The 26,067-nt window shown below is 41.3% G+C and overlaps 1 protein-coding gene across 6 annotated transcripts in view; it reads left to right on the top strand.

Moving 5' to 3' along the window:
• Nucleotides 1-26,067, top strand: part of LOC111873206 (phospholipid transfer protein C2CD2L) — a 178,269-nt gene that overhangs the window by 76,940 nt on the left and 75,262 nt on the right. For all 6 annotated transcript variants that reach the window (XM_023867727.2, XM_023867724.2, XM_023867726.2 and 3 more), the window contains exon 2: nucleotides 3,355-3,450. In XM_023867727.2, the coding sequence (XP_023723495.1) occupies nucleotides 3,355-3,450 (96 nt within the window). The remainder of the gene's footprint in view (nucleotides 1-3,354; nucleotides 3,451-26,067) is intronic.

The raw sequence follows: 26,067 nt of genomic DNA, 5'->3' as shown, positions 1-26,067 counted from the left end.
GAAATGACACGAAGAACTATGGACAACTTCCGGGAAAGGCTTCGTCAATGTGTGAACAATGGAGGACGCCATTTACCGGAAATAATTTTTAAAACCAAGTAATGTAAAATAGCATCGTATTTGTTGTTCACAAATAAAAGTATTTTTTCTGTATCTTTCTTTGTTTGTTTGTAACGGCCTTTTGAAATACGGGAGGTCGATTTGCCGGACCCTGTAGTAGTATAGTTTCAGTCAGAAGAGAAATGTTTGTTAGTCTGGGAAAAGTTACATTGTTAGAACGCAAAAAAAAAAAAAAATCGAACAGAAACACGGGCAAATATCTGCAGCTCGCCGATTTGCCATGATAGCCTTGAACCATCTTTCTCATTGTGTCAAAGTTGCTAATCTATGAACTCGAAAGTCACAGTTCAGATTCCGGAATATCAGTCGACCTTTTGTTCAGAAAATACGCTTTAAGTCGTTATAATTTAAATGTATGAAGTGCCTGCCACGAATGTAAATCCCTGCTCTCCGTCTTTTCGCGCCCATTTACAGTAAACTGTAAGTGTTGAGTTAGCTTTCTATGGCGCATGTCACAATCCTGGCACATCTTGTACCTCAGACGTAGCGTTGCATGTTTATTTTGGTGCAGCCAGGAAGAATACGTAAGAGCCTCTTACATGCAGAACAACAGTTGAATGTCTAATAATACCAAGCTTGACTGACACATGTCCCAACAACAAAGCAATTATTTTATACCCAGGTTCAGGTTCAGGTTCAAAGAGTCAGGGAAGGCGAATGTAGAGCGATATGGTTTCATGATTCTTAATTTCTCAGTAACTCTTCAAGTGGTGGCCGCGCTATAGCTCAAGCAGTTAGTCGCTGGCTTCCCACCGAGGCAGCCCGGGTTCGATCCCGGGTCTGCTCAAGTGGGATTTGTGGTGGACAAAGAGGCGCTGGGGCGAGTTTTCTCCGAGTACTTCGGTTTCCCCTGCCAATCTTCATTCCACCAAATTCTTCATCATCATAATCACCCGGGTCAGGTATAATAGGCCAATCAGTGGCCTCCGTGCCGAGTGGACCCAGTTGGACTCCACCCCCCACTAAACGAATTTAAAACAAAAGAACCTCGGAGAAATAGCTTTACAGCCCTTGTGAACTTTGGCCTCCTCTTCAGTTTCTTAATCTGTGCACAGTTGGTAAGACTCCTTGGACGAGGGATCAGGCCGACGCAAGGCCTCTACTTATACACAGAACAACACAAGCACAGAATAAACGCACACAGACATCCATACCTCGAGTGGGTTTTGAACCTCCGACCCCAGTCTTCAAGCGGGCAAAGATAGTTCATGCCTTAGGGCGGCCGCACACCAGCTGCATCAAGACAAGCATCAAGACATGAGACAAAAGACTAAGTCTTGCTTCATTCGTGATTCGTCAGCATGAAGCTGACGTCAGCATCATGACTCAGACTTGTGTGTGGCAGTTTTCGTGATCTCATTCGTTTAATTCCCTAAAAAAATTTTTGCAGGTGGGCTCTTTTTATTCCTTACATGAGTATTATGAATGGAAATCAAGGAATGATTGTGCTTCCTATAGATAAAGATTGCGCCTATTATTTATCACATCTAGAATATAATATTATCTGTCTTTTTGTTTATAATTGTTGTGAATGGCACCTGATTTTTGACGTTGTTTGTTTCGGTGTCATGTCTGTGATTTGGTTTGATGTGTTACTTGTTTGTGTTCTACAACTGTTAATGTACTACAAGCATATGTGGNTCAGCATGAAGCTGACGTCAGCATCATGACTCAGACTTGTGTGTGGCAGTTTTCATGATCTCATTCGTTTAAACTGTGCTCCTTTCTTTGCGTGAAGACGCAGACATCGTATTTTGATTGTCTTGACGCATGCCGGTGTGTGGCTTACCTTAGACCGCGCGGCCAGTGTGATCAGTACCTCGGACTGTGTAGCATTGAATTATTTGATGATCAGTGAATAATGAATTGCAAATGATGTGGAAAGTTGGGGTCTCAGCATAATTTGAAATACTTGTAGATCTCTGGAACGAAATAAATATGTATGTATGTATGTAACTGTGCTCCTTTCTTTGCGTCAAGACGCAGATTGATTTTGATTGTCTTGACGCATGCCGGTGTGTGGCTTACCTTAGACGGCGCGGTCAGTGTGATCAGTACCTCGGACTGTGTAGCATTGAACTATTTGATGATCAGTGAATAATGAATTGCAAATGATGTGGAAAGTTGGGGTCTCAGCATAATTTGAAATACTCTCCCTGCATTTGCATGGAGAGACTGAGGAAAACCACGAAAAATATTACTCAAGATAGCCGGTCTCAGATTCAAGGTAAAATTTACAGAATACTTGTATGATATAGGCCTACGAGGTAATTAGGTCTATTATTATATGCGAGGAAGTAGCATTGTTGCGGAACTTTTAGAAAAAATATTAATTCAAATCCAGTATCAGATGTGTTTTCGCATACATACACAAATAAATATATTACGTAATGTAGGCTTATATGAAAACTTATGTGTCAGAAAATAATAATAATATGCAGTGGGAGGAAACAAAAAATTACGCAATAGCCGTAGACTGGGAACAATAAAGATTGAGGAATTGTTGTACTTGTACGCAAAATTGGTTGTTGCAGAAGCCTAGTTGAGTACAAGTAGTTTATTAAGATAATTATCGCCAGAAAACTTTCGTTCTTTCGGAGCTTTCTGTCCATTTTGAAATTATTTCCAACGTTTATCTGACAGAACTCTGCAAAATTTGAGCTGATAGGTAAGGTAAAATTGTCCCTGTGCTGAACTAATTAAGCACTACGTCATGTAGGCGTATGGGGGAGTGCATGTATACATCCATATTTTCTTGACATCGGTACTAGCTGGAGGTGAGTGGTCAGCTTCACGCCCCGGCCGCTTAACCCCCGGGGAAAGAATCTCTGGTATTCTTTGGATAGGAGGTTGGGTGGACCCCGGAGCCGGTCTGGACGACGTGGAAAGGAGAAAATTCCTGACCCAATCTTGACTCAAACTCCGACCTCTCGGTCGTCCATCCCGTAGCCAGTCGCTATACCAACTATGCTCTCCGGGCCCCCTTGAGTTGACAAGCTCGAGATAAAAGTCCTAAGAGCAAAGGATTAATGATAATTGTTTTGAAGATACGCACAATTGCTTCTTTTTCAAAGGTGAAATACTTCTATTTACTTTAATGCGCTATTTGGTACATGACTTAGATATACGTAGGGAAAAGGACTAGGCAGAAGAACAAATGTAATGCTGTATTAAACCTCTGTACTAGCCCTCTCCAATGTTGAAGTGAACAACTGTATGCTTTGTTGGTTGCAGCATGGCGTGGGCGTAGAGTTTGTGCGAGTGCTACCCGAAACGCACGCTCCATATCTCACCAATGTCTTCTCCGAATGTGCCCCGAACGACGACGTGGTAAGTAACCCATATAATTATCACTGGAATATGATACTACACTCACGCTCCCACCCACCTTTACATTTCTTCGCCATGTTGAGTACGGAAATGTAGGTAACATACTTCGTTTGCTCATCGAAGAGAGAAAGACGACTTTAAAGTCCCCCAGTGTCTAAACCACACACCATGATCCTGTATAGGACTGTGGTAGTAAATACTGTGACATGATTCCATGGTCCGTTGAGAGGCAACAGATAAATAAAGAAGCGTCTCAGCAAAAGATACGCACGCAAAAATAGAAGAAATGTTGGAGACGGTGTTTTCTATGCGGTTCGTGCCGAGGCTATATAGCGAAGACGAATGAGACTGGCGAAGGCACTACCGTGTGTAGGCGGGGTATAATACCTTCACCGTAACCCTGCGAGTCGTAGGAGGCGACGAAATGAGAAGTCTCGAACCTGAAACAGTAAAGTATGGTCGCGAGTTCCAAGGCACTCGGACTTGAGAATGACTTCGCTGGCGAGAACCATCAGAAAGTGTAAGCGACATACCCGTCCTGTCGTCAGAGAGGGCACCCCACAAGACACCGGCAGCTGTATGACAGTAATAAAAATTGGTCTTGGGCCCAAAATGGATAATTGACACCAAAACTGGCAGATTGAGCTTCGCTTCTAACATAACTTTGACTATGACTTTGTCTCTGGCCAAGGTCAGCAGTAATGCGACCGACCGACCGACTGACCGACTGACTTAGCCAGTCAGTAGTTGAGATTCGACTGTTTGAGCTCCGAGTTGCCTGTGAGACAGTCGTCAGCCGGTAAGGACGTGAACACGGAAGCTGAGGAATCTACATTTTTGAGAGCCGTAACTTAGCAACGGCTAGTGGAGACAAATTGAGAAGACTTAGTATGTGATTTAGTGATAATTGGAGTGCATAAATAAACGAGAGCGTTATAATTACTTATAGTTACAAGCCATAAGTGTCCAATAAATGCAATTACCAATCCAGTCGCATTGTCTAGTCACTAACACGCGAAAGTATCTATGCGTTTAGGCGTAGATGCTAGAGGTAGCTGAGTAGTCATATCGACTTTTCGGACTGTATGCACCAATGAAGGTAAACATGTAGAGTTTTCCCCGTGTTTAATTAATTAAGCACCGCACCATGAAGATGTATGGGATAGTGAAGATATAACTTTACCATTCTTGACCTTGGCTTTAAATGGCCGCTTTATCCCTTGGTAAAGAGCTCTCGTTACTCGTAGGATAGGAAGGTGGTTGAGCCCCAGAATCGGTTTGGACGCTGAGGAAGATAAACATTTCTTTCACCTGCAGGTAATCGAACCTCGGCTGTCCAGTATGTACCCGTCGCTAGGCCAGTCTAGCTACCCCGGCTACATAGCCCACAGTATCCCGTAGATTGGTGGTCTGGCTCAAGAACTAGTCTGGAAGTTGTATGCGAAAAGAAGAACTTTGCCCCTGCTGGGGTCGAACCCTTGGACGGTATTTGTTATTGACTAAACTATTCCAGTCCATGAAGGAATTAGTACAAAAGTGATAAGAATGAAGTAATTAAGTGTGCATGGGAAAACAAACGAATTAAGGACGAATGGTAAATTTCTTGCTTTATTTTAAATTTTTGTGTGTCCTTAAGATGTAGGAGATATGTTCCTGCGAAACGTGGGTTGAGTTTCACCAACCTAAGCGGCGTTATATCCTACAAGATTGAACGCTTTCTGGCAACCGTTGTGGGAACCTCAGATTCAACTGATGTATGTTGTTTGATCACGTGTATGAGGGGTTGGCGTGACGAATAATAAGGGGTTCTAGATACTGTGATTGGGTTTACTGGCGCTTCTTTACAATTAGAGTTGATTATAACAGCTCACACATTGAACTCTTTAACAACGTCTGTCTGACGAATTTCTATCAGGAGTTTCTCATTGTTGTCTGATTTTTGGACTGGTGTTAGTCTCTCGAATTCTGGATCTCTGCTCCGAGTCGAGTTGAGTCGAGTCTTATGTTACGACCGACGGTCAGTCGGCCAGTCTGTCTTGGAATAAAGCACCCACCTGAGGTTTACGGCCAGATTTTTATTACTGTCAGACAGTTGCGGGGTTGTTGGTGTGGGGCGCTCTCTCTGACGAGAGGACGGGTCTGTCGTTTACAATTACTGCTGTCATTCTCGGGTCCGAGTTCCGTGGGACTAAAACTAAACTGAACTCCATGGCTTGAGTCCGCAAGTGAACTATACCGACCGAGCGACCGCCGCTTGTCGGCGAAGTTAGTGTCAACTTCAGCGGGTAGAAGGTGTCGCGTGGCCAGCGCAACGAATCCCCACGGCCGTTATTTTTTAGTTTTCCAGACCGGAGCCTCCATTTCCTTGAAATAGCTACTCAGTTTTCTTCACGAGGCTGAGTGGACCCCGTTCCAGACCCACTACGACTAGCGACCATATTTTACTGTCTCAGATTCGAGACTTCCCTTGTCGCCTCCTATGACTTGCAGGGCTACGGTGGAGGTATTCGACCCTGCCTCCACGAGGAATTAGTAATATACATTATTTGTATAAGTTATAGGCCCTGCATATGGAATTATTACTCTTGTGTCACTTTTCCTGTTTGATCACAATGAACATGGATCTCTGCTCCCTGGAATTCTACTACTCTTATAACTGCCGAATAGAAGGCCCGAATAGAATACACCCAGTCGAACAGTTAATTGTCCTCTGTTGTCCTGTCGGTTGTCACGGGAATCTTGTGTTTAGCAACTTGTCAACTGGTGGCGACTCTTTCGTTATTATCTGTTGTAACGGAAACTAGTGTTTACTTAGCCGTTGCTTATCAACTGACGTCTCGCTCTGGCTCCACCATTCCGGCTTTCAGCCGTCATATCATAATATTAAATAGAGCGTTCATGAAGTTCCTCTAAACAAGTACCTTTCATGAAAATAGCGACAGCTGACGACAAAGAGACTTGTTGGCAAATCCGCCTATAGGAAGAATTGATATTACCTGCAACCAACGCGGGCTTCACTTTGTCGCTGGATTGTGTTACTGCGCTCACACAGCACCAGCACGATTCTATTATAATGGTATACAAGCAGCAAGCTATAGGAAAGGGAATGGAGATTAGAAATTGACTAAAGTCATTCTTTCGAATATAATTTTCTGGTTTAATGTATCCTAATCAGTTGGTAGATAATAAGCTGCGACACCGGAAGGCATTATCGCTTCCCCCCAAGGTCAACTGCTCAACAATACCCTTTTTTTTTTCCTTGGCACTCCAGCCGCAGTGGGCCTAGGCCTACCTCCATGAACTTCTCCGTTCACTTTCGGTTTTTCTAGATCTTACACTTTCGGTAGGACTCCTTGAGCCGGTGATCAGCTCGTCCCAAGGCCTCTACCTGTACACAAACACAGAAAAACGCACACACACAAACTAAACATCCATGCCCTGAGTTGGATTCGAACCCACGATCCCGGTTTCCAAGCGAGCGAAGACAGTACATACCTTAGACCGCTCGGCTACCGTGACCGGAGCTCAGCAGTACCTAGAGTCAATTAATTCAGTTCATGTATCGTATTCGCAATTTATTTCCATAAGCTATGTCATCAAACGAGACCTAAGTCTACGTCTAGAAATTTATTTCTAAGGAGTTTCGCAACTTCACAGTAGCCGCGCGGTCTAAGGCATGAAATGTCTTCGCTCGTTCAAATATTGGGCTCGTGGTTTCGAATCCCTGCCTGTCCGCATTTCTTCTGTGTTTGTGTTGTTCTGTGTAGTTAGCGGCCTTTCGACAGGTTCATCACCCGTCCAAAGAGGCCTAACAACTGTTTATAATCTGCATATTCTCAGGTTGATTCTGAATGAGAACAAACCCGAGGGCCTAATAAGAAGGTAGAAGAAGTTTCATAACAAAAATTTTATGTAGAACATATGTTTCGCATGACAAGTTCGTAACCGTCTAGATCCTATGGGTGAAGGCTTGTTAGTCTCACACTTTTCCTCCGGAATGATGCCATTACCCACTGTCGGCTGTCAGAGACTGCAATTTAACATATTCATAGACTCCCTCCATATTTGAAGCTCATGTCCACCATTCCTAAGCATTTTCATCCCGACGAGATCCTTCTCAACCTGTAACACGGACCCTCTCAGAATGAAATGATATGAAATTGTGTGCATGGGATGCAGTTGATCATTTATGACCATTAAATTTTATTTTAATCCTCTTGGTGGGGGTGGAGTCCAACTAGGTCCACTAGGCACGGCGGCCTATTGTAGCCTGCCCCGAGTGATTATGATGATGGACAGTTTGGTGGAATGAAGATTGGCAAGGGAAACCGAAGTACCCGGAGAAACCCCGCCCCAGAGCCACTTGGTCCACCACAAATCCCACTTGACCAGACCCCGGGATCGAACCCGGGCCGCCGTGATGGGAAGTCAACGACTAACCGCTTGAGCTATGGTGCGGCCATTATGACCATTAACTATCTTTGTTTTTGGTTTGTTTAACGATTGTAGGATGATCCGTCAGTGATGAATTAGAAATAATATGCAAGAAATCGATCATGTCCAATGTTAATACCCTGTCCCGGCATTTGCCTGGAGGAAATGGGTCTTGATAGAAGCGCTAATCGCTCGACTGTGGCTTCGGCCGTCAATTTTTTCGCTGTACAATATCCGACAGCATTCAAATTGTGGTCTTCTGGGTTATGACACTCCGTAAATTCGGACAGAAGATTACTCTTTTAATTTCCACAGCTGTGGGAACTTAGAATCTCTTCCAAGGCAGGCATTTTATGGAAAGATCAGACGCGGGTTTTATTTATTAAATTGGGCCGTAGTTGTTTACCTGGAAGTCACCATCCTGACCATTTATTGAAAGAAGAACCCGCGTACAGTTCGTAACCTCAGTGTCGTGGTCTCTGTATTGATTCAAAATAAAGGACAGTGACATGCAAAATAATACGAAACACGCCTGATTTCCTACATTTGCTACCCTGCTTTTCCCACCTGCAGTTGCTCCCCCCCTTCCGTCAATTTACAGTAATGGCTGTAGCAAATTATATTCACCAACCGAACCTTATCTTGGAGGAGCCGTAAGCGCTCGATTTAGCTGGCGGGGAAGCGTAACGCTGCCCGAGCCAGCTTCACGCTTGTGCAATCCCTTCTATGTACTGTGTATATGAATTGAGTGGAGTTAAAGGCTTGGTGAAGCTGTACACCTTTTATTAAGGCTGATCCATGGTATTTTTCCGTGTATAGACCTACACTTGAGTGACTTGATTGAAAGTACAAAGCGAAAGCAAAACAAGGTATACTATTGCATAAATTTCTAATCAGACATATCACTTACTGTTGTTTTTTTTTTCTGTGGCGCTACAGCCCCAATTTGGGCCTAGGCCTACCTCCATGAAACTCTCCGTTTCACTTCGGTTTACTAGATCTTAAACATTCGGTAGGACTCCTTGGGCGAGTGATCAGCTCGTCGCAAGGCCTCTACCTGTAGACAAACACAGAAAAACGCACACAAACATCCATGACCTGAGTGGGATTCGAACCCACGATCCCGGCTTCCGAGCGAGCGAAGACAGTGCATGCCTTAGACCGCTCGGCTACCGTCACCGGCCATAATGTTGTTATTGTTCTATTATTTGATATTTGTGAGGAAGTTATTAGTTAAATCTGAGTACAAGTTTTGTATAGGCCCTGCCTTAAATTTCGGGAATGTAATCCGAAAGATTCGTACCCTTTCCATATTTATAGTGTTTTACTTACAAACAATATTCCCACATAATCTATTTCTGTACCACATTTCACGTGCCTGAACCTAATGGTTCACTGGTTATCGCTCTCATACCGAAAGCATACGAATAGTTTGCACTCGGGCCATGCTGACTGTATTATATTCTACAAAAACGGTGCATTAGCAAAAGTAGCCCAATTTTCTAAGATTTTTGTTTTCATACATTATAAGAGGATCCTAAATTACATGGCTCTAGTTTCGTTCCACTTCGTAAGTTCGCACAGTCCCCCTCCCCCTTCCCCATGTACTTATTACTGATCGCAGAAATTAAAGAATACGCAGTTGTAGAGGGCTCCAGTGACATAGAGTTCATACCAATTTTCGTGAAAGTCATTCGGCTGGTTGAAAAATTGAAATGGGGTGTACATAACGCACATACACACTCAGCATGGCGTCTCGTAAGTCCACTTATTCTTCCATAAGTAAAGTACATCAACAAGGAAAACATGTTCTTCGTGTTACAAGGTCATTTCGTAAAAGTGACAAGTTAGTTCTAACTTTATTGGCACTTTCCTGTGCAACATACTTCCGAGGCCATTCTCAGAAATTAACTTCCAAGAGAAGTGTGTGGGACAGTTTTTTAAGCTAGCTACGTGCGAAGGAATTGGGTTGAGGGAAGTGTAGCGTGGTGATTCGACTATGCATAGTATATCAGTACTTTGCTGCTGCTTTGTCTTTTGGACAAACTTGTGCACAACCAAATAGAAGTAGCAGTCGGTCAAATTCTAGTGTTGCAACACTCCGCATGTTACCAACTCTGTACTGTACTGTAGTGAATTAACGTTACGGCTTATTGTACAGTTATAGAATGTAATTCTTTTTCAAGAAGAACTCACTAAAGAATGCACTGTTCGTACATTTACATAGTTCCTAGAACATATTTATTTACCAGTTGCTTATGCTTTTTTATCTGAGATGTGTGTTTTGTGCCAATTGTACTTAAAACAACAGATTACTTTTAGAAATGTAGAGCTCACAGTTGGAAGGCTTGGGGATTTCTTTATCTACGAAAGCAAATTCTAGGAGGAAAGAGTTGGTGATTTCTGTCTTACACACTACCTATATACGTACATTACTGTAGAACTGTGGAAACAACCGACCTAAGAATTAATGCTGTTTTCTTCCTTTTTAATTCAATTGAAATAGAAGTTTTTTTTCATACATACACAGTTAAGTTTGTATAAGTTGGTGATCTGTCTTCCGCAAGTGTAAACTTCCAGTACCTGAAATTGGACCAAAAATAATCCCGAAGTTTGTAATACGATGATCTTACTTCTCAGTTCACTCACACACACACACACACACACACGCACACGCACAGACGCACNAGTAAGTAAGTAAGTAAAGGTATCCCTGTAACAGGCTGTGGAGGCCCATAGGGTTGTGAGACGTTGAGAGTCCCACATTTTCTAGACAATCGGCTCATAGATGGAGGCAAGGTTGTCAGGCCTACGCCCCGGCCGCCATTTACTCCCAAGAATATTCATGGTACTCATTTCTGTTTGATACTGAGACGAACCCAAGACCATAGTGCAACTGGAAGGACTAGGTCAATTGAAGAAATCCAATTACCTCATCGGGACTTGAACCCGCGACCTTCCGGCTTGTAGCATAGTGCCTCAACCAACTACGCTACCGCGTGCCGCACACAAATGCAATAGGTTACTTAAATTGTAGATGTGTTATGTAACATTTTATCTTACAGCATTAACAGCAATGATTTAATGATTTAACTGTAACTTTCACGACATCGACAAATAAACATATTTTTCAAAATGATTGCTGGCTCTGCTCACCCAACGCTAAAGAACCTGACTTGCAGCAGAAGGCAAGTCTATGCAATGCGAATCCTTACTCTTGTAATGGGAAATTAACCGATTTTTATTGGTTTTCATCCATCTCTTCAGGACATTTCTGGGATATAAATTTCAGATAGGCCACCAACACTGCTTAGATAGGAATCATGCCAACTGCATTGATGGGAATTATTTATTTCGGTTTGGCCTCTTGAATTCACATTCCAATTTATGAGATATGTTTGGGATATACTCTTCAGTTGAGATTACCAATTTTGTAAAATATATATTGATGTATTTGGGAACGGAATGGTACTAGTGGAAAATGAAACATTGACTCACATAACTGTACCACGAGCACGAAATGTTGTAATTTATTTGACTGGAAACTTAAACAGTTGTTGAGTTTAAGTATTTATAATTTTAACTGGGAACTTAAACAGTTGTTGAGTTTAAGTATTTATGATGTAAGTGGTTATGTAACCTATTTTTGAAACTGTAACCTGAAGATTAATTATATACGATTAAAGACCATTGCTTATGTACCTCATTCCACACACAAAAAAAAAAAGAGAGGCACGCCGTTTGGATAAAGTTTTTATTTTTCTTTCTATACGTAATACAATTCGAGTTCTGTTAATTCTGAGCTAACGAACCAAAATTTGTTTGTCAGTTATCGGGATCCAGTAACGTTGTGGTCTACGTGACTCATAATTTACCTGTCAGTTCCTTTCCGGAAATTACTTAACCTAAGACTTAAATACTAATAAAGAACTTTTCGGGGAGAATAATGCTCCAGTGAGCAATCTCTAGGATCTATTTCGAGTGTGGCTTTGTTATTGTATGTATTGCATTTATATGAAGCGCGTCGTTAGGTCGGTTGGCTTATGCCTTTTCGGTCTTCAGGGCTCGTCAACTTATTATTATAATATTATTATATCGTTATTTTATTATCATTAAACAGAAATCGACTCGTGTATTTATTAACAATTAATGAACTTCAATTCACTGTATAGTGTAGAAAATACACTTCTATTACTATTAAAGTAAATACAGTAATTCTACTCATACCTTCAATGTTATACTTGCGCCTGCGTAGCTGCACACAGGCGACTGATCCGTGGTGGAATCGTTGACAACGCAAGTCTCATTTCTTCATCGATGGATTTGAGCCGCTCCCTCTTTGATGTCTTAATTTCAGTTAACGTCGAGAAGTCCAGTTCTCACAAATATGTAGTTAAAAATGGCAATAACACATTAACTGCCACCTCGGAGATAGCCGGGTATTCACTCCTTATTGCAAACCAAAACGTATCCAAAGGCACTTCGAGAAGTTTATTTTCAATGTTCTGTCTGCTTTTAAATCTGCGAGTTCCTCTTGTATATTAATCGGAAGATCTTCTGAATTCACAACAAATGGATCACGAACCCAGCCGAAATCTTGTACGCTCTTCGAAAATACTTATTGAATTTCTGCTGCAGCATTTCTAACTGTTCTTTAATTGTGTCCATCACCACTTTATTGCCGTCAGCAAGTGGCCATACAGTCGGGGACATCTCAAACGACCCATCTGTAATTCTCTAACTAGCAACCAAAATTTGCGAACTACTTCAGAGCACAGCTGTGATAGAACTGAAACAATTGTAAAACGCGGGATCTCTACTCTTCAAACGGAAGAAGTGACACTATACCAACTTATTTTTTAAATATTTATAATTTCAAATGAAGTCCAACAATCGGTGGGTGCATCGTTACAGGAAGAAAGTCATAAATTTGAAGAAGCTCTATCTTCTAACAAACAGGGGCAAATACCAAAACAGCGTTATAAAAGACAAGGAAACCCATGTTAATCCCCGCAGTTTTAGGGAAAGGACGTACACAGAGCATGCGGCAAGCATATCAAAGAAGCTGCGTAGATGCGAGAAAAATAAAAATAAATCAAAATGTAAACTATGATATAACAACAAATGTGAGTAAATAATTTACGTTTAATTTCTTAGAATACAACATTACTGTACATAAAAATCACAGCATGTAATAAAGAACAAACAAGCATCATCTTATTTAATCAGTGCAGTGGCTGAGAATAAAATACAAGCATATGAAACACGGTAACTGGGATAAAATAAAACGAATAAAATTCGACAACTAATTTCTTACAATAGGTAAAAGTTTGCGTCACACCTTTCACATTGTGACGGCACACAGGTTGCGGAACACTGTACTAGACAATAGCGAAACTACACATGGACTGAAAAGATACACCGTCCTAACTTTACCAGACAGACCTGAGTAAAACCCCAATACAGGAATTAATATGATACATAAATGAACAAAAAACGAGTATATAAGTTACGCCAGTGGGCATAACTCATTCACGAGCCAGCACTCATTGAACATATACATTTCTTGGAGATGCTGCAGTTTATATATAATGGATGCGTGAAAAAATAAAAATAAGCGGAATAAGTAGCGTACAGAATGCGTTTATTCGGGCCAGGAGACAGTGGTCCTGAGTCTCCTTGCAGCTGTACAGTCTTCAGCTTGCACAAGTAACATTACTGTGCAGAATGTACGTACGGTCAGGTGAGACGTCACTTGAGGCCGTACAGAGCTGTTCCAACAGGGACCGTGCCAAGTGGGAAACTGCTCAGCAGAATTGTTTCTTAGCTCTGGTAGTCGAACTACATTAATAAGTTTAAATGAAGCATCAGTGAGAGTTGTTCTTAAGTTATCATAGTTCTCAATCCATCTGTTTTCCTTTTAATGGGACATAATTATCTTACAGCCAATCATTTTCTTCCATCGAAAGCAGCGACTTAAGGATTAGTACTTTTTCTCACGGGTCTGAATCTCGGTCCAGAAACCAGTTATTCTGACGGAGGCTTTCGCGGTATTCCTTAGTCCCGCTTTTGAGAGAGTCCACGACCGCCTCTTTTCAGGTCATTTCCTATTCATTCTTCACAAACACCCTTTCATTAAATATTCTTGTTTATTTATTATTGTTATCATCATCGTCATCATAATTGTCATTGTCATTCCTTGGTTCCACGGTCCTGTAAGGACCTTGGCCTCATTTACGGCAGATGCTGACTCTTCTTTATTTTTTGCCGTTTGTCTTCGTCTCTTCACTTTCCGCTCTCGCAAAACATATAACCCGTACTTAGTGTTTTTTGAACTGTGCAGCTATAAAATTCTTTTTTTAAACAGAAAATCACAAGAAAGATTTTTTCTGTGGTTAGGATTAAAGCTCATCTTATTTATTGACTTATTTTTAGTTTATTTAAAGATGTTTTTAATTGCTCACATTGAATAGCTTAGAATCATAGGATGATCTTCGCACTCCAGCCCCAGTGGGCCTAGGCCTACCTCCATGAACTTCTCCGTTCACTTCGGTTTTTCAAGATCTTACACATACGGTAGGACTCCTTGGGCGAGTGATCAGCTCGTCGCAAGGCCTCTACCTGTACACAAACACAGAAAAACACACACAAACATCCATGCCCTTAGTGGGATTCGAACCCACGATCTCGGCTTCCGAGAGAGCGAAGACAGTACATGCCTTAGATCGCTCGGCTACCGTGACCGGCATATATATATATATATATATGAGTGGAAGCAGTCGTAGCTTAACATCAGGTACTCCTCTAAACATCTTCATGGTATGGTGCTTAAGCACAGGGACAGCTCATCCTTTGCCCTTACTATTTTGGTGGAGAGGAACAGAGTTTCGGTATATTACTGTTCTCTTCTTAAAATAGACCGAAGTCTATCCCTGTACACGAAGCCTTCATAGACGTCGATGAATGATGCTTATGCGAGCCACCTTTCATCTTTGTGCAACCCTCGAAATCAGCGTTGTAATCTAATTCTATAAGATTTTGTCTTTTGCATGATAAGGCATTTCAGGTACAATTCCATTAGATAGAATGTTTATCAGCAAGCATTACTGTTGGCAGTAAGACCTATCATTGCGATTAAACACAGAACCAAGCTCACACTTGACTATTTGGATAACAGTTGCCGACTTTCTGTTTAACAGCAAGTCACTCATTAATGGAGCTGAGCCCATCCGCCAATTCTGCAGCTACTCAAGAACTTCCCAGCATTTTATGGAACCCGAAGTTTCATTACCGTGTTCACAAGAGCTCTCCACTGGTCCATATTCTGAGCCACATCAATCCAATCCATACCATCCCATCTCTCTAAGGTCCATTTTAATATTGTTCACCCATCTACGCCTTCGTCTTCCCAGTGGTCTCTTTCCTTCTGGCTTTTCCCACCAATATCCTGTATGCACCCCTCTTCTCCCCCATTCGTGCTACATGCACTGCTCAATTCATCCTCCTTGACTTGATCATTCTAATTATACTTGGAGACGTGAACAAGTTATTAAGCCCCTCATTATGCAGTTTTCTCCAACCTCCTGGCCCTTCCTTTAAAAGCAAGTAGCAAATATATAGGGACCACGCTATTTACGAGGGTGAGAAAGAATATACACAGTGTGTCCAGGTTCTGTTAGGACTGTGTTTATTAAAAATACAAGACGGGAACTATTTTCAAAATATCACTCTTTTTGTTCGAAATAGTCTCCTTCTGAATCAATACATAGCTGGAATCGAGTGAAAAGTTTTCGAAAACAGTCACTGTACTCCTTTTGTGGAATCGCATTTAAAACTGCGGTACATTCACTTTGGATGTCCTGGATGCTGTCGTGACGGTCTCCTTTCATCGCCAACCTAACTTTTGGGAAGAACCAGAAATCTGCTTGAGCCAAATCTGGCGAATACGGAGGATGATCAAGGACTGTGATACCTTTTCTGGCCAAAACATCACGCACGATCATCGATTTGTGGGGTGGGTCATTGTCGTGGAAGAGTGACCAGGAACATTGTTCTCGATATTCAGGTGGAATTCGAAGAATTCTCGCCCACAAACGATCGAGGACTCCTAGATAATAATCAGAATTAACTTTTTGACCTTCTGGCAGAAATTACTTTTGAATAATTCCTTTGGAATCGAAGAAAACGGTTAGCAGTTTCTTTACTGGACTCTTTTGCATGCGTACTTTTTTCATCGCCTGACAGCGCGTGCGGTACAAACAGCGCACAGACCTTCCGTTTGCCCAAATCCTCGGTCAAAATTTGATGCACAGTACTTTTTGGTATTCCCAAAAGCTCCTCGATGAGTCTTGCAGAAACACATCTGTCTGATGCAAGGATTTCGGTTACTTTTTTCACACTTTCTTCAGTGCGACTTGTTCTCGGCTTTGATGCATCTGGATCGTCTTCAGTGTCCTCCCTGCCGTCACGAAATAGAGCATACATTTGAAACATGTTCGAGCGACTCAAACAATGACTAGCCTACTCACTTTTCATCATTTCATACGCTTCTCCGTCTGTTTTGCCTAACTTCAAACAAAATTTCGTGTTGGCTCTCTATTCAACCATTTTCCGACGAGTGTCAGAACAGTACTGTTACATCCGAGGTCAGAACACATGATGCAGCGATGCTTGCGCCTTGAAATTATATACAGCCACAGCTGAAACTTCAAGAATCTTAACGCCACAATTCGCCCACTGATGGCATTGCAGGGCAAAATTAAAAAAGAAATGAGTCCTAATGGATCCTGGACACACCATGTACACACATTTTTTATATTAAATAATAAAATTACAATTATTATGTACAATAGCGTCTTTTTTCTAAATCGCCCTTTTCTTTTCAACACACTTAGTCCAGCTGTCCAGAAGTTTGTGTGCCATTAGGAAAGAAAATTCTTGGTTGAGTGACAAATCACGCACGCACCGCTTCTTTCACTTCTTGGTCGCTAGTTAAACTGCGACCTTTCAAACAGGTGACACAAGGAGCCAGACCAGGACCATATGGAGAATGCTTCAACACAAAGTTCAGTTGGCGGAGGCCATCAACAGTGCGGCAAACAGTGAGCGGACAGGCATTATCATGCAACATTGCAACACTTTTCGGCAACAGTCCTCTGCCTTTGGTTCGAATAGCCGGTTTCAACTGCTGAAGCATTTCGATATAACGAATACTGTTTACTGTTGTGCCTCTCTCGGCTGTGTTCCAAAATTGGCCCTTGTGAATCCCCAGGATATTGGATAGTTCCATTCCATACTCTGGCGTTTGTTTTCAGGAGCGCAATAATGGATCCTGACCCCAGTGACAATGCGTCTCAGAGAAGCGTCATTTTCTTTACGATAGCGGTTCAGTAGGCCTTGGCAGGTTTTCAAACGGTTGCGCTTGTGCGCCCCTGTGAGTTGTTTTGGAACCCATCTTGCAGAAAATTTATGAGACCCAAGTCGATATTGGATGTTCCATGAGCAGAACCGTGACTTATCTCAGAAGATGCGACTTCGTCGATAGTCACCCGTCGATTATCCCAGAATCATAGCACTGACCCGTTCTACGTGGACCGGTATCGTGGTAATTCTTCATCACTGATATTTGTGCGGCCGATTTTGAACATGGTTATCCATTGACACATACTTCTCTGCGTTAAAGCACCGTTTGTATATTGTGCTGAAAGACTGAGATGGATTTCTACCCCTGGCACACCTTCGGCCCACAAAAATTGTGTCACTGCAAGCTCCTCTTTGGTGCGTACGGAACGCAAAGCAGCCATATTAACTCTGCTATGACGACATTACGACTGCCCAGTGAAGGTCGAAGGTATTTCGCAATTACGTAGAGAGTTCCTGCTTCTACCTCCTCGAAAATAAACAGTGTAGCCAACACAAGAAGCTTTAAAATAAATCGTCTAGGAAACTTTCTGACTCACCTGCGTAGCAAAGGTCAGATAAGTTCCCACCATCAGTCTGAAATCCAATTATTGTTGTGTGCTGTAGGTCAGACTAATTTTATAGTCAAATAAATATTAACTATGAGTTTCCAGTTTCCTTTACATTCTGTAATTGACGTTTCATCACTTACGGGTTGCGATTCAACTTAGGACATTAAAACTTTATTACTGGTAAGTACCAGTACATGCATCGTTCACTGCTCTATTTGACTTTGCAGCGGAAGGAAAGAGATTGCATAGAATCACAGAATCACGCATATATTCAATGTTAATCCGTTTCCGGTAAGATAGTACGCAGTACTTCCTGAGAAGATTGTGGTAAACAATGTCGGTTGCACCTTAAGATCGCCATATGAAGCCTTTCGCTACTGGATCCAAGATATTTTAGATAGAAACCAGATTGTACCGCCCTGAAGCCATGTCACTGTTATAGAGTAATGGCAGTTTTGTTTCTTTACTGCCCCGGAGTTAAAGACGCAGAATATATTTTTATTTAAAGTTCCTGAACTGGTTTTATGTAATTCGATGAGCCACTTTACCTTTTGCTGAACAATTATTTTGCCAAAAAAATGGAAGAAAATCTCGTCCGAAGTCTTTAAGAAGCCGTATTTATTTGCAAAACGTTTCGAACCCTCAGAATAGTAAAATCCACTCTTATATTGCTATTGCTGTAATTGCTAAGATTCACGAAGAAGGCGGGAATGTTGAATAAGATCTTGTTTCTCAAAAAAAGTACACGTATATGTTTGGTCTCAGCTTCCGGAATGCAAAGATTATATCACTTATGTTTGACAGAACCCCATGATTACGTGTAGGGAGAGTAATCATGGCGCACGAAGCAGGTGGGCGGTTAATTTATTTTGAAGCGAAGTTATTAAAAATTTAGAGTATTTGCAGTATGTTGTGAGACCAGTTAACTTAGCCTAAAAGAATTCCTTCCAAATTATTACAGAAGGCGTTTTCCTTAGGCTAAATACGGAAGAAGTAACGGTGACTTCTTCTTGCCTTGACTTACTAAGATTTTAATGAGTGTCAGTCTAGAAATCAAAGTAAGCCTGTTAGTTACGCTGACCGTAGCTTAGCTACGGTAGGTCTAACCTTGTCAGACAAGTCGAAACCAAAGTGCTAGGTGACTTGTCCGAGGCACATATCGAAGGAAACCATGCAACCAACATAGGCCGGAGATGAGCCCCAAGCGAAATAACTACTAGTTGCACATAATAAATTCAAGCAAATAATATTTAGACATGTTATTTACGAATTGTAAGCCAGCTGATCGTGGTGGCTACGCGATATATGGACCGCGGGCTAAAGCTCAGCTCTTACAAGGTTTCATGGGTTCAAATCTAGTTCGAGTCAGAGATGTTTGCCCTGTTTTGTTGTGATCTGATGACAGCAGCCATGTGGCAGATTGATACCCTATGAACATGGCGATTAATTTCGGGGCAGGACAGAGCGGAGTTACAAATCCTCATTCAGATGCCGTCATGCTTTCATGCTCTCTAGAACTCTGTGATTCAGTTGCTTTTCTCCTCCGGGGAGAACAAGCTACTCATGTTTAGGCCTATATAGAGTCCTGGCAATATAGATCTGTGTAGGATCTGAGGTTTTCACGGCCGTGACTATGAAAAAAAACAGCCTTCTGGGATGTGGCGCCTTGTAGATATTGTGTCAACCGACGTTTTAGAGGAACGTATCGCCTCCATCTTGATGGTAGAAGAAAAATAAGAAAATCCGTGATCTACCCTGAAGATATAGGTCAATATAGATCTGTATTTATCTAGCAGGTTAATGTCGCGGCAACGCTCTGGACTTCTGTTCAAGAGGTGTTCGGTTCGATTCTCGGCCGCGAACTGGCTATCGTAACTGAGAATTTTAATAATTTGACTTAGTCTTTCCAGGCAAATTCGAGGATAGTAGCTCTGTTAGGCCACGTCGCTTCTTCCAGATCGTTTCCAATTAGTTGCTTGTCAGCCCTACCATATGGCGCAGTATAGTCTGGGTACTATAAGCCTCGTGAAATAGCCCATAGAAGCCAATATTAGATCAAATGTCTATTTTGAAAATCAAATTAATCAGCGTTGGCTATGATGTGCATGCTACATTGCGACTGTTAAGCATATACAAAGGTATCTCTTGCGTCTCGTCTGACAATACGTTTACCAGAATGCGTTTGATAATGCCATGTTTCTTTATGGACATTATTATTATATAATTGTGATGTTTAACATCAAGCGAAGCTGGTTTTGGGGGGAGGAGTTCAAGAATAATCCAACTGTGTAGAAGCTTTTCAGATATTTTAACTTTTAAGTTTTTATTTAATCTAGCAAAAATTGTTTTTTAGATTAATAATACAAAAGCTGGCGAACAAGCAAATTATTTTTATGTCCTTAGAATATAATTTCGTTTCGCCGATCCACAGGTCTTATAGAGTGTGATTTTCTTTGACCTTCTGCTTCATTCGTTTGAGAACAGGCAGCCTTCTCCCGTACAAATCCACCTTTAGCCCCAAGTATTGTCACTTTTACGAAGCAGTAGATTCCTCCTCTATTATGAATACAATTCACCTTATTAAACATGCTTTTTTTTTCGATATAAAAATAATATTATCATAATTTCCATATATTCATATATTAATCGTTACTTAATGAGGCCCCGGTAAACATTGATTCTAAAACTTTCAAATGATCGCATCACATAGCTCATTCTACGAAGTGGTTGCTCCAAAACTTCGTAAGCTTCTTCCGAAACTACGCGGCTTTACAACACAGATACGAGGGGGAATTGCTTGGGAACCACCAAAGGAGGAAAAAATTGCCTCCTTTCCCTTAAATATATATCTTCTTTATGACCCCTCCCCCAATTTCTCTTATCCCCCTCCTTAAAGGGCCAAACTAATAAATGGGTTCTTAAATTCAATGCAACGGCTTCCCGTATGTTCACGTTTACCTGAAGTGAAAATACGTTTGTGGGGTACACATAGACCCATGTTGCACAGCAGAACGTGCCTACTAGAATTTCGGAATTAATGCGCTGCCATCCTCTTCGCTCCTCATACCTCATTACATCATAATTCTAAACACCGCTTAGCTGTACTCGGAAACTGGTCATTAAGCATAAAACAGAAACGAGCAAATTGGGTTATGTTTCCATGAGAGCGTGGTATTACGTATGTTCTATCGTAAGAGTTATTGACCTGTGTGACGTAACTCCTATAGCTAAGCGCCAGACTCCAGTATTGTCCTGCATAACTGCTCTTAGCCAAACACATATTTGAGCACCCTTCCTCTACCAAGCGTTTCCCTGAATATAAACGTTCAAATTCAGGTTAATTGCTGTGACATGGTTATAATAGTATGTACCTCACGCTGCGTTTTACAATTAGGGTCATTATTAAAACGTAATGAGTTACATAATAATTTTACCAACACTTAAGGCTGGTTAATAGCTAGCCTATAGCATTTATATGAAATTAGGAAGTGAATGTGAAAAAAACAAAATTAATTTTGCGCCAAAGTCTTCCGGGCGATCAGGCGTGCCAATGTTGAATTAAAAACCAAAGTTTCACAGATCTCCTCGGTCTCCAAAGTAATCGTTTAACCTAAGGAGTAGCTTAATATAAAAATACAATTAACATGTGTAAACAAGTGATAAAAGACAAAAGGCTGCTGCCGCTTGGTTCAATGTGCAAAGTTAAGGAGTACAATGTATAATTAACAGGGCCAGAAATGTAACCTAGTATCACGGCAATAAAATCTTTGATCGCAGGTGTTCTGAGTTACCATGTAACATGAGGTAGCAGTGGCAGAGCGTAGGCAGAAACAGTGCTCTATGTATGGCGTGATAAGCACATGGTAGCCAAGCGGTAGATCAAATAGTTGATTGGTCAATTTAAAAACTAAAGTCCACTTTAAATTCAAAATTTAACCACTCAGAGTGAAATGAGGGGTCAGATTTTGCAAAGAAGCACTTTAATTTTTGGTAGTGTCATAATGCTTCGCTTCTGAAAACATTTGGGCATCGTCTTTCAAAGAGGAAGGACGTATAAACTTATTTTTCAAGGAACTTTGGTGAAGACCTTTGACGGGAACGGACGTAAAATTATTTGTGTATGTACTAACTATAATTAACAAATAAAAGTGGACTAATAAATATGTGAAAATTAAAAAAAAAAAGTTGGTTAAAGTTATTGTGAAACTTTACTGCTCGAGCAAGACAAGGTACACCGTGAGAGAAGAATGTCTGCTCATGCCTTCATTACGAGCTAGTAATTAAAGTGAACCCCTGAGGAACATAATGTCCCGACGGCGACTTTGAAGGCTGCAGAGGGGTAGCGTTTACACCATTATCAGCATCTATCAGCGATTTGTCTCGAAAATTTCGAATCAGTGGCCACCATGATCTGAAAATTTTGTTGCGGCAGTACGTTCACAAATTTACGTAATCGTCCATGTTGCTATGAGAGATTGAAAATAAACTGAGTCCTATATTTTATACGGGGGCACGCGGCAGCGTAATTGGTTAAGGCACTATGCTACAAGCCGGAAAGTCGCGGGATCGGATCCCAATATGGTGGATTTTTTCAATTTACATAATCCTTTCAGCCGCACTATGGCCCTGGGTTCGACTCAGTCTCTAACAGAAATGAGAACCGGGAAATTCTTGGTGGTAAAGGGCGGCCGGCGCGTAAGGCTGACAACCTCACCGCTATCTGTGAGCCGACCGTCTAGAAGATGTGGGAGCCTCAGCATCTAACAAATCTATGGGTCTCCACGGCCTGTTACAGGAATACCTTTACTTACTTGTATTTTATACAGTTCCAGGTTTATAGAAACCTTTTTATATTTTTTATTTTATGATTAATTAATAGTGAGCAAACGAGTCCCGATAATAAAATTACCAGCGTGGGACTGTTCTTTTTAAGTGTGCTGTCTCGTGACTTTAAGTCATATCTTTCTTTGCATGCAAAAAAAGCTGGAGTAATATTAGGAGACCTGCGCCCTGACGTTATGCAGGGAATCACACAAATTTTAAGCTGCTGGGTTTGTGAACATAGAGTAGGAAACGTGATTAAAGAAATGTCCTGACTACCCGAAGTGACCTGGACAGCAAGCAAGAAGGCAGAGTGCCGCATTGCATGCCTTGTTTCTGATCGATTTTGTGTGGCAACGGCAACAGTCGCACAGCCAGAATGCCTGCTTCCAGGATTCCTTCTGCTTCAACAGGCTCATCGATCCAGCAAACGTTCGAATGTTTCTAACGACTGCATGTTTCTAAGTCGACACAAATATTAAACATTTTCCACCGCCTCATTGTTTTAAGAAACGACGTTGCGGAAGCTGCCTGTACCTCTGTTATTCGTTATTTTCTTCAGCGCGGATTGCTCAACTTCACAACACTTTTCGTCGAAATTAGTTCTCGGTTTATTTCTCACGCTTTAGATTTTACTAAAGTAGTGTTATTCCTTTGAAGTCATGTGATTAATTTTACAATTTTTTAAGGTCTGGTTTCTCCCTTTATGTTCAGCGTTTTGTTCTCCGAAATTTACAATTTATACAACCTGACTATGACTATTGTTATCAAGTGATAGAGATTAGCTAGATTTAATGGAAGCAACGTGAGTAGGCTTCATGTTTTCCCCAGACGTTCGAGTGCTAAGGGACACGTATATTTTGAAAACAATATAAGGAATGGACAACTTGAAAACTTAGCCGCCTTTCTTACGTATGATGTTCAGTACTAGATACTGTGGTCTGTTATGGTTTGTAGATTCCTGTATACCGGTTTCTATGGCGAAATACGCAGTCCATCAAATACAAGAGGGGAAACAGAAAGGAAGGGGCGACACAAATAATGCTTATTGATCTGCTTGTCAAGAGAACTTCACAGCAACATACTACATACCAGCGGCGATAAAAGGCGAGTTTTGGCAGGCTGTTGGACCATTAATAAAGAAGTCGCGTATAAATGAAATAAAATAGGTAATCAATCAATCTGAGTACCACAATTTTCCAGCAGACTGACCATGTGTGTTGCAGCTGGGGCATTACTGACACCTATCACGTTTACAGTCACGACTCAGACTCGGGAACCAAAAATGTATGGTAATCTGTCCCGCTGGGCCCAGAACCAAGAATAACTGTGCTCGCCAGGAGAAATTTACTCGAAACCAATTGCTTTTGTAGTTGTCTTCTGTTTCGAATCAGCGTAGAAGTTTTCCTTTGTTTTCATATCTGACTTTCTAGGGGATCTATCCGAGAGCACGGCTAATGCTTACTATGATGGAATGAAAATATAGTTTTGAATACAAATGCAGTTTGTGGCAGGTAAAACAAGAGAGGATTAAATACTTACGTCTTTAAATAAACATTAATTTCTTCCTATAACCGGTTTCAGTAACTGTCCTCTCTACACAAAATTGATGCAACGACCACTCCGCGTCAGTTTCAGTTGTAACGAGTTCACGGATACGCTGATGGAGACGCCACTTGATGGCTTACACGAGCACTGACCACAGAGTGGCAATGGCCAATGACCGAATCTCCTTTTGGTCAGTGGGTGTAGCCATGTACGTTTGTGCATGGGTATCGCTAGTCGTACATATATTAAAATCGAATTAATCTCTTTACTTAGGCTGAATGAAATTTTCTTACACCACGCTTTTTAACACTACTCTCTTAAACCCTCCATTTGTAAATTAGCTTGAAGTCTTCAAATTATCCTTTTCCACAAGCCTGAAAAGAAGTTTTCTATGCCTTAATTCCAGATTATCTGTATGTCTCAATTAATTTAATTTCTGGAAGCGTAACCATCTTATTTCTCAGCAATAACAGATTGGGTCTACTAGTCTATCAGAATGAACTCTGGGACAGTGAACTATTAGACAACTGATAGGACTGCTTGGAGAGTAACCGGCTGAATGGAAGATTCTATCTACACACGCGAAAAGGCACAGAAAACTCGTATCTAAAGCCATGAACCGAGTGGGTTTCTGTCTCGTGATCCCAGCGTTCGAGCTGTCGGAGCCTCTACGCGTATAATTTATGATCTATTAAACAACATATTTCATGTAGATTCTAAAGGGTTCTATCGATGGTAGATGACACACAGATCCAGTATCCGAAACGTCGTATCCTCTATTACCTAGAATTCCAGACGATGGGAAAAGTCCAAAACACCAGTAATCTGTGGGAACGTATTTCACGTTAGGAATTATTCTGCATACTAAGGCATGAACCGTCTTCGCCCGCTTGAACACTGGGATCGTGGGTTCGAATCTCACTCAAGGCATGGATGTCTGTTTGCCTTTAATCTGTGTTTGTGTTGTTCTGTGTGTAGGTAGCGGCCTTGCGACGGGCTGACCCCCCGTCCAAGTAGTCCTACTGACTGTATACAGATTAAGAAACTGAAAAAGCGGCCAAGGTTCCAAGGTATGTTAGCCATAGATAGATTATCATATTACGTAGCTAAATTGCATATTATGCAACAAACTGAACCCAGTTTGCTGCTGATATACACTCGGGGTGAATGTAGAACCTATATATAGAAATACGGAGGATACTATGAAAGTAATGCTATTTTGATTCCCTATTTAAAATAAAAATGAACAATACTGTAAATTTTAGTAATTAAACTTTAGTTTTTTAGAAGTAAACACCAAGCAATTTGACTCCGGCGGTGACGCTTCTGACTTGTATTCGGGCGGTGACCGGATCGAATGTCGGACGAGACACCGGATATCCTGATGGGTTTCCTGATTTTACTCAGTCCTTCAGATTATTCCACGACCACCGTCCACATCCTTTCCAGTTCATGATTCATTAGATCATCCTGTCGTTCAACACTACATAATCTCAGTTAAATCGTTAAAGAAACTACAAATAAATAACCAAATAAATATTACATACATGGAAGGAAACGTTATACAAATAGGAGTTTGTTCAACCGAACTATAGGCTTAATTCTAACGTCGGCTGTTTTTGAAACGCTAAATCTATTACTGACAGATTAAAGACTTTTGTTTATCTCGCCGAAATGTTTAATATTAAATGTGCGATGCAGCTTGCAAATACAACTGCAGCTGTTAATTCTTGGATTCTCTCTTAAATTTTTAGAGAAGTGTCAAAGAAATAGACGTATTCAGAACTGTGAAGAGGAATGCTAATACTGTCGATTACACCGGACATCATCGCTTGTGCTGCGG

The sequence above is a fragment of the Cryptotermes secundus genome, unplaced genomic scaffold, assembly GCF_002891405.2.
Source record: "Cryptotermes secundus unplaced genomic scaffold, Csec_1.0 scaffold540, whole genome shotgun sequence".
In the NCBI taxonomy this organism is placed as follows: domain Eukaryota; kingdom Metazoa; phylum Arthropoda; class Insecta; order Blattodea; family Kalotermitidae; genus Cryptotermes; species Cryptotermes secundus.
The sequence above is the reverse complement of the archived record's forward strand: the minus strand, read 5'-3'. Positions and strand labels throughout refer to the sequence as shown.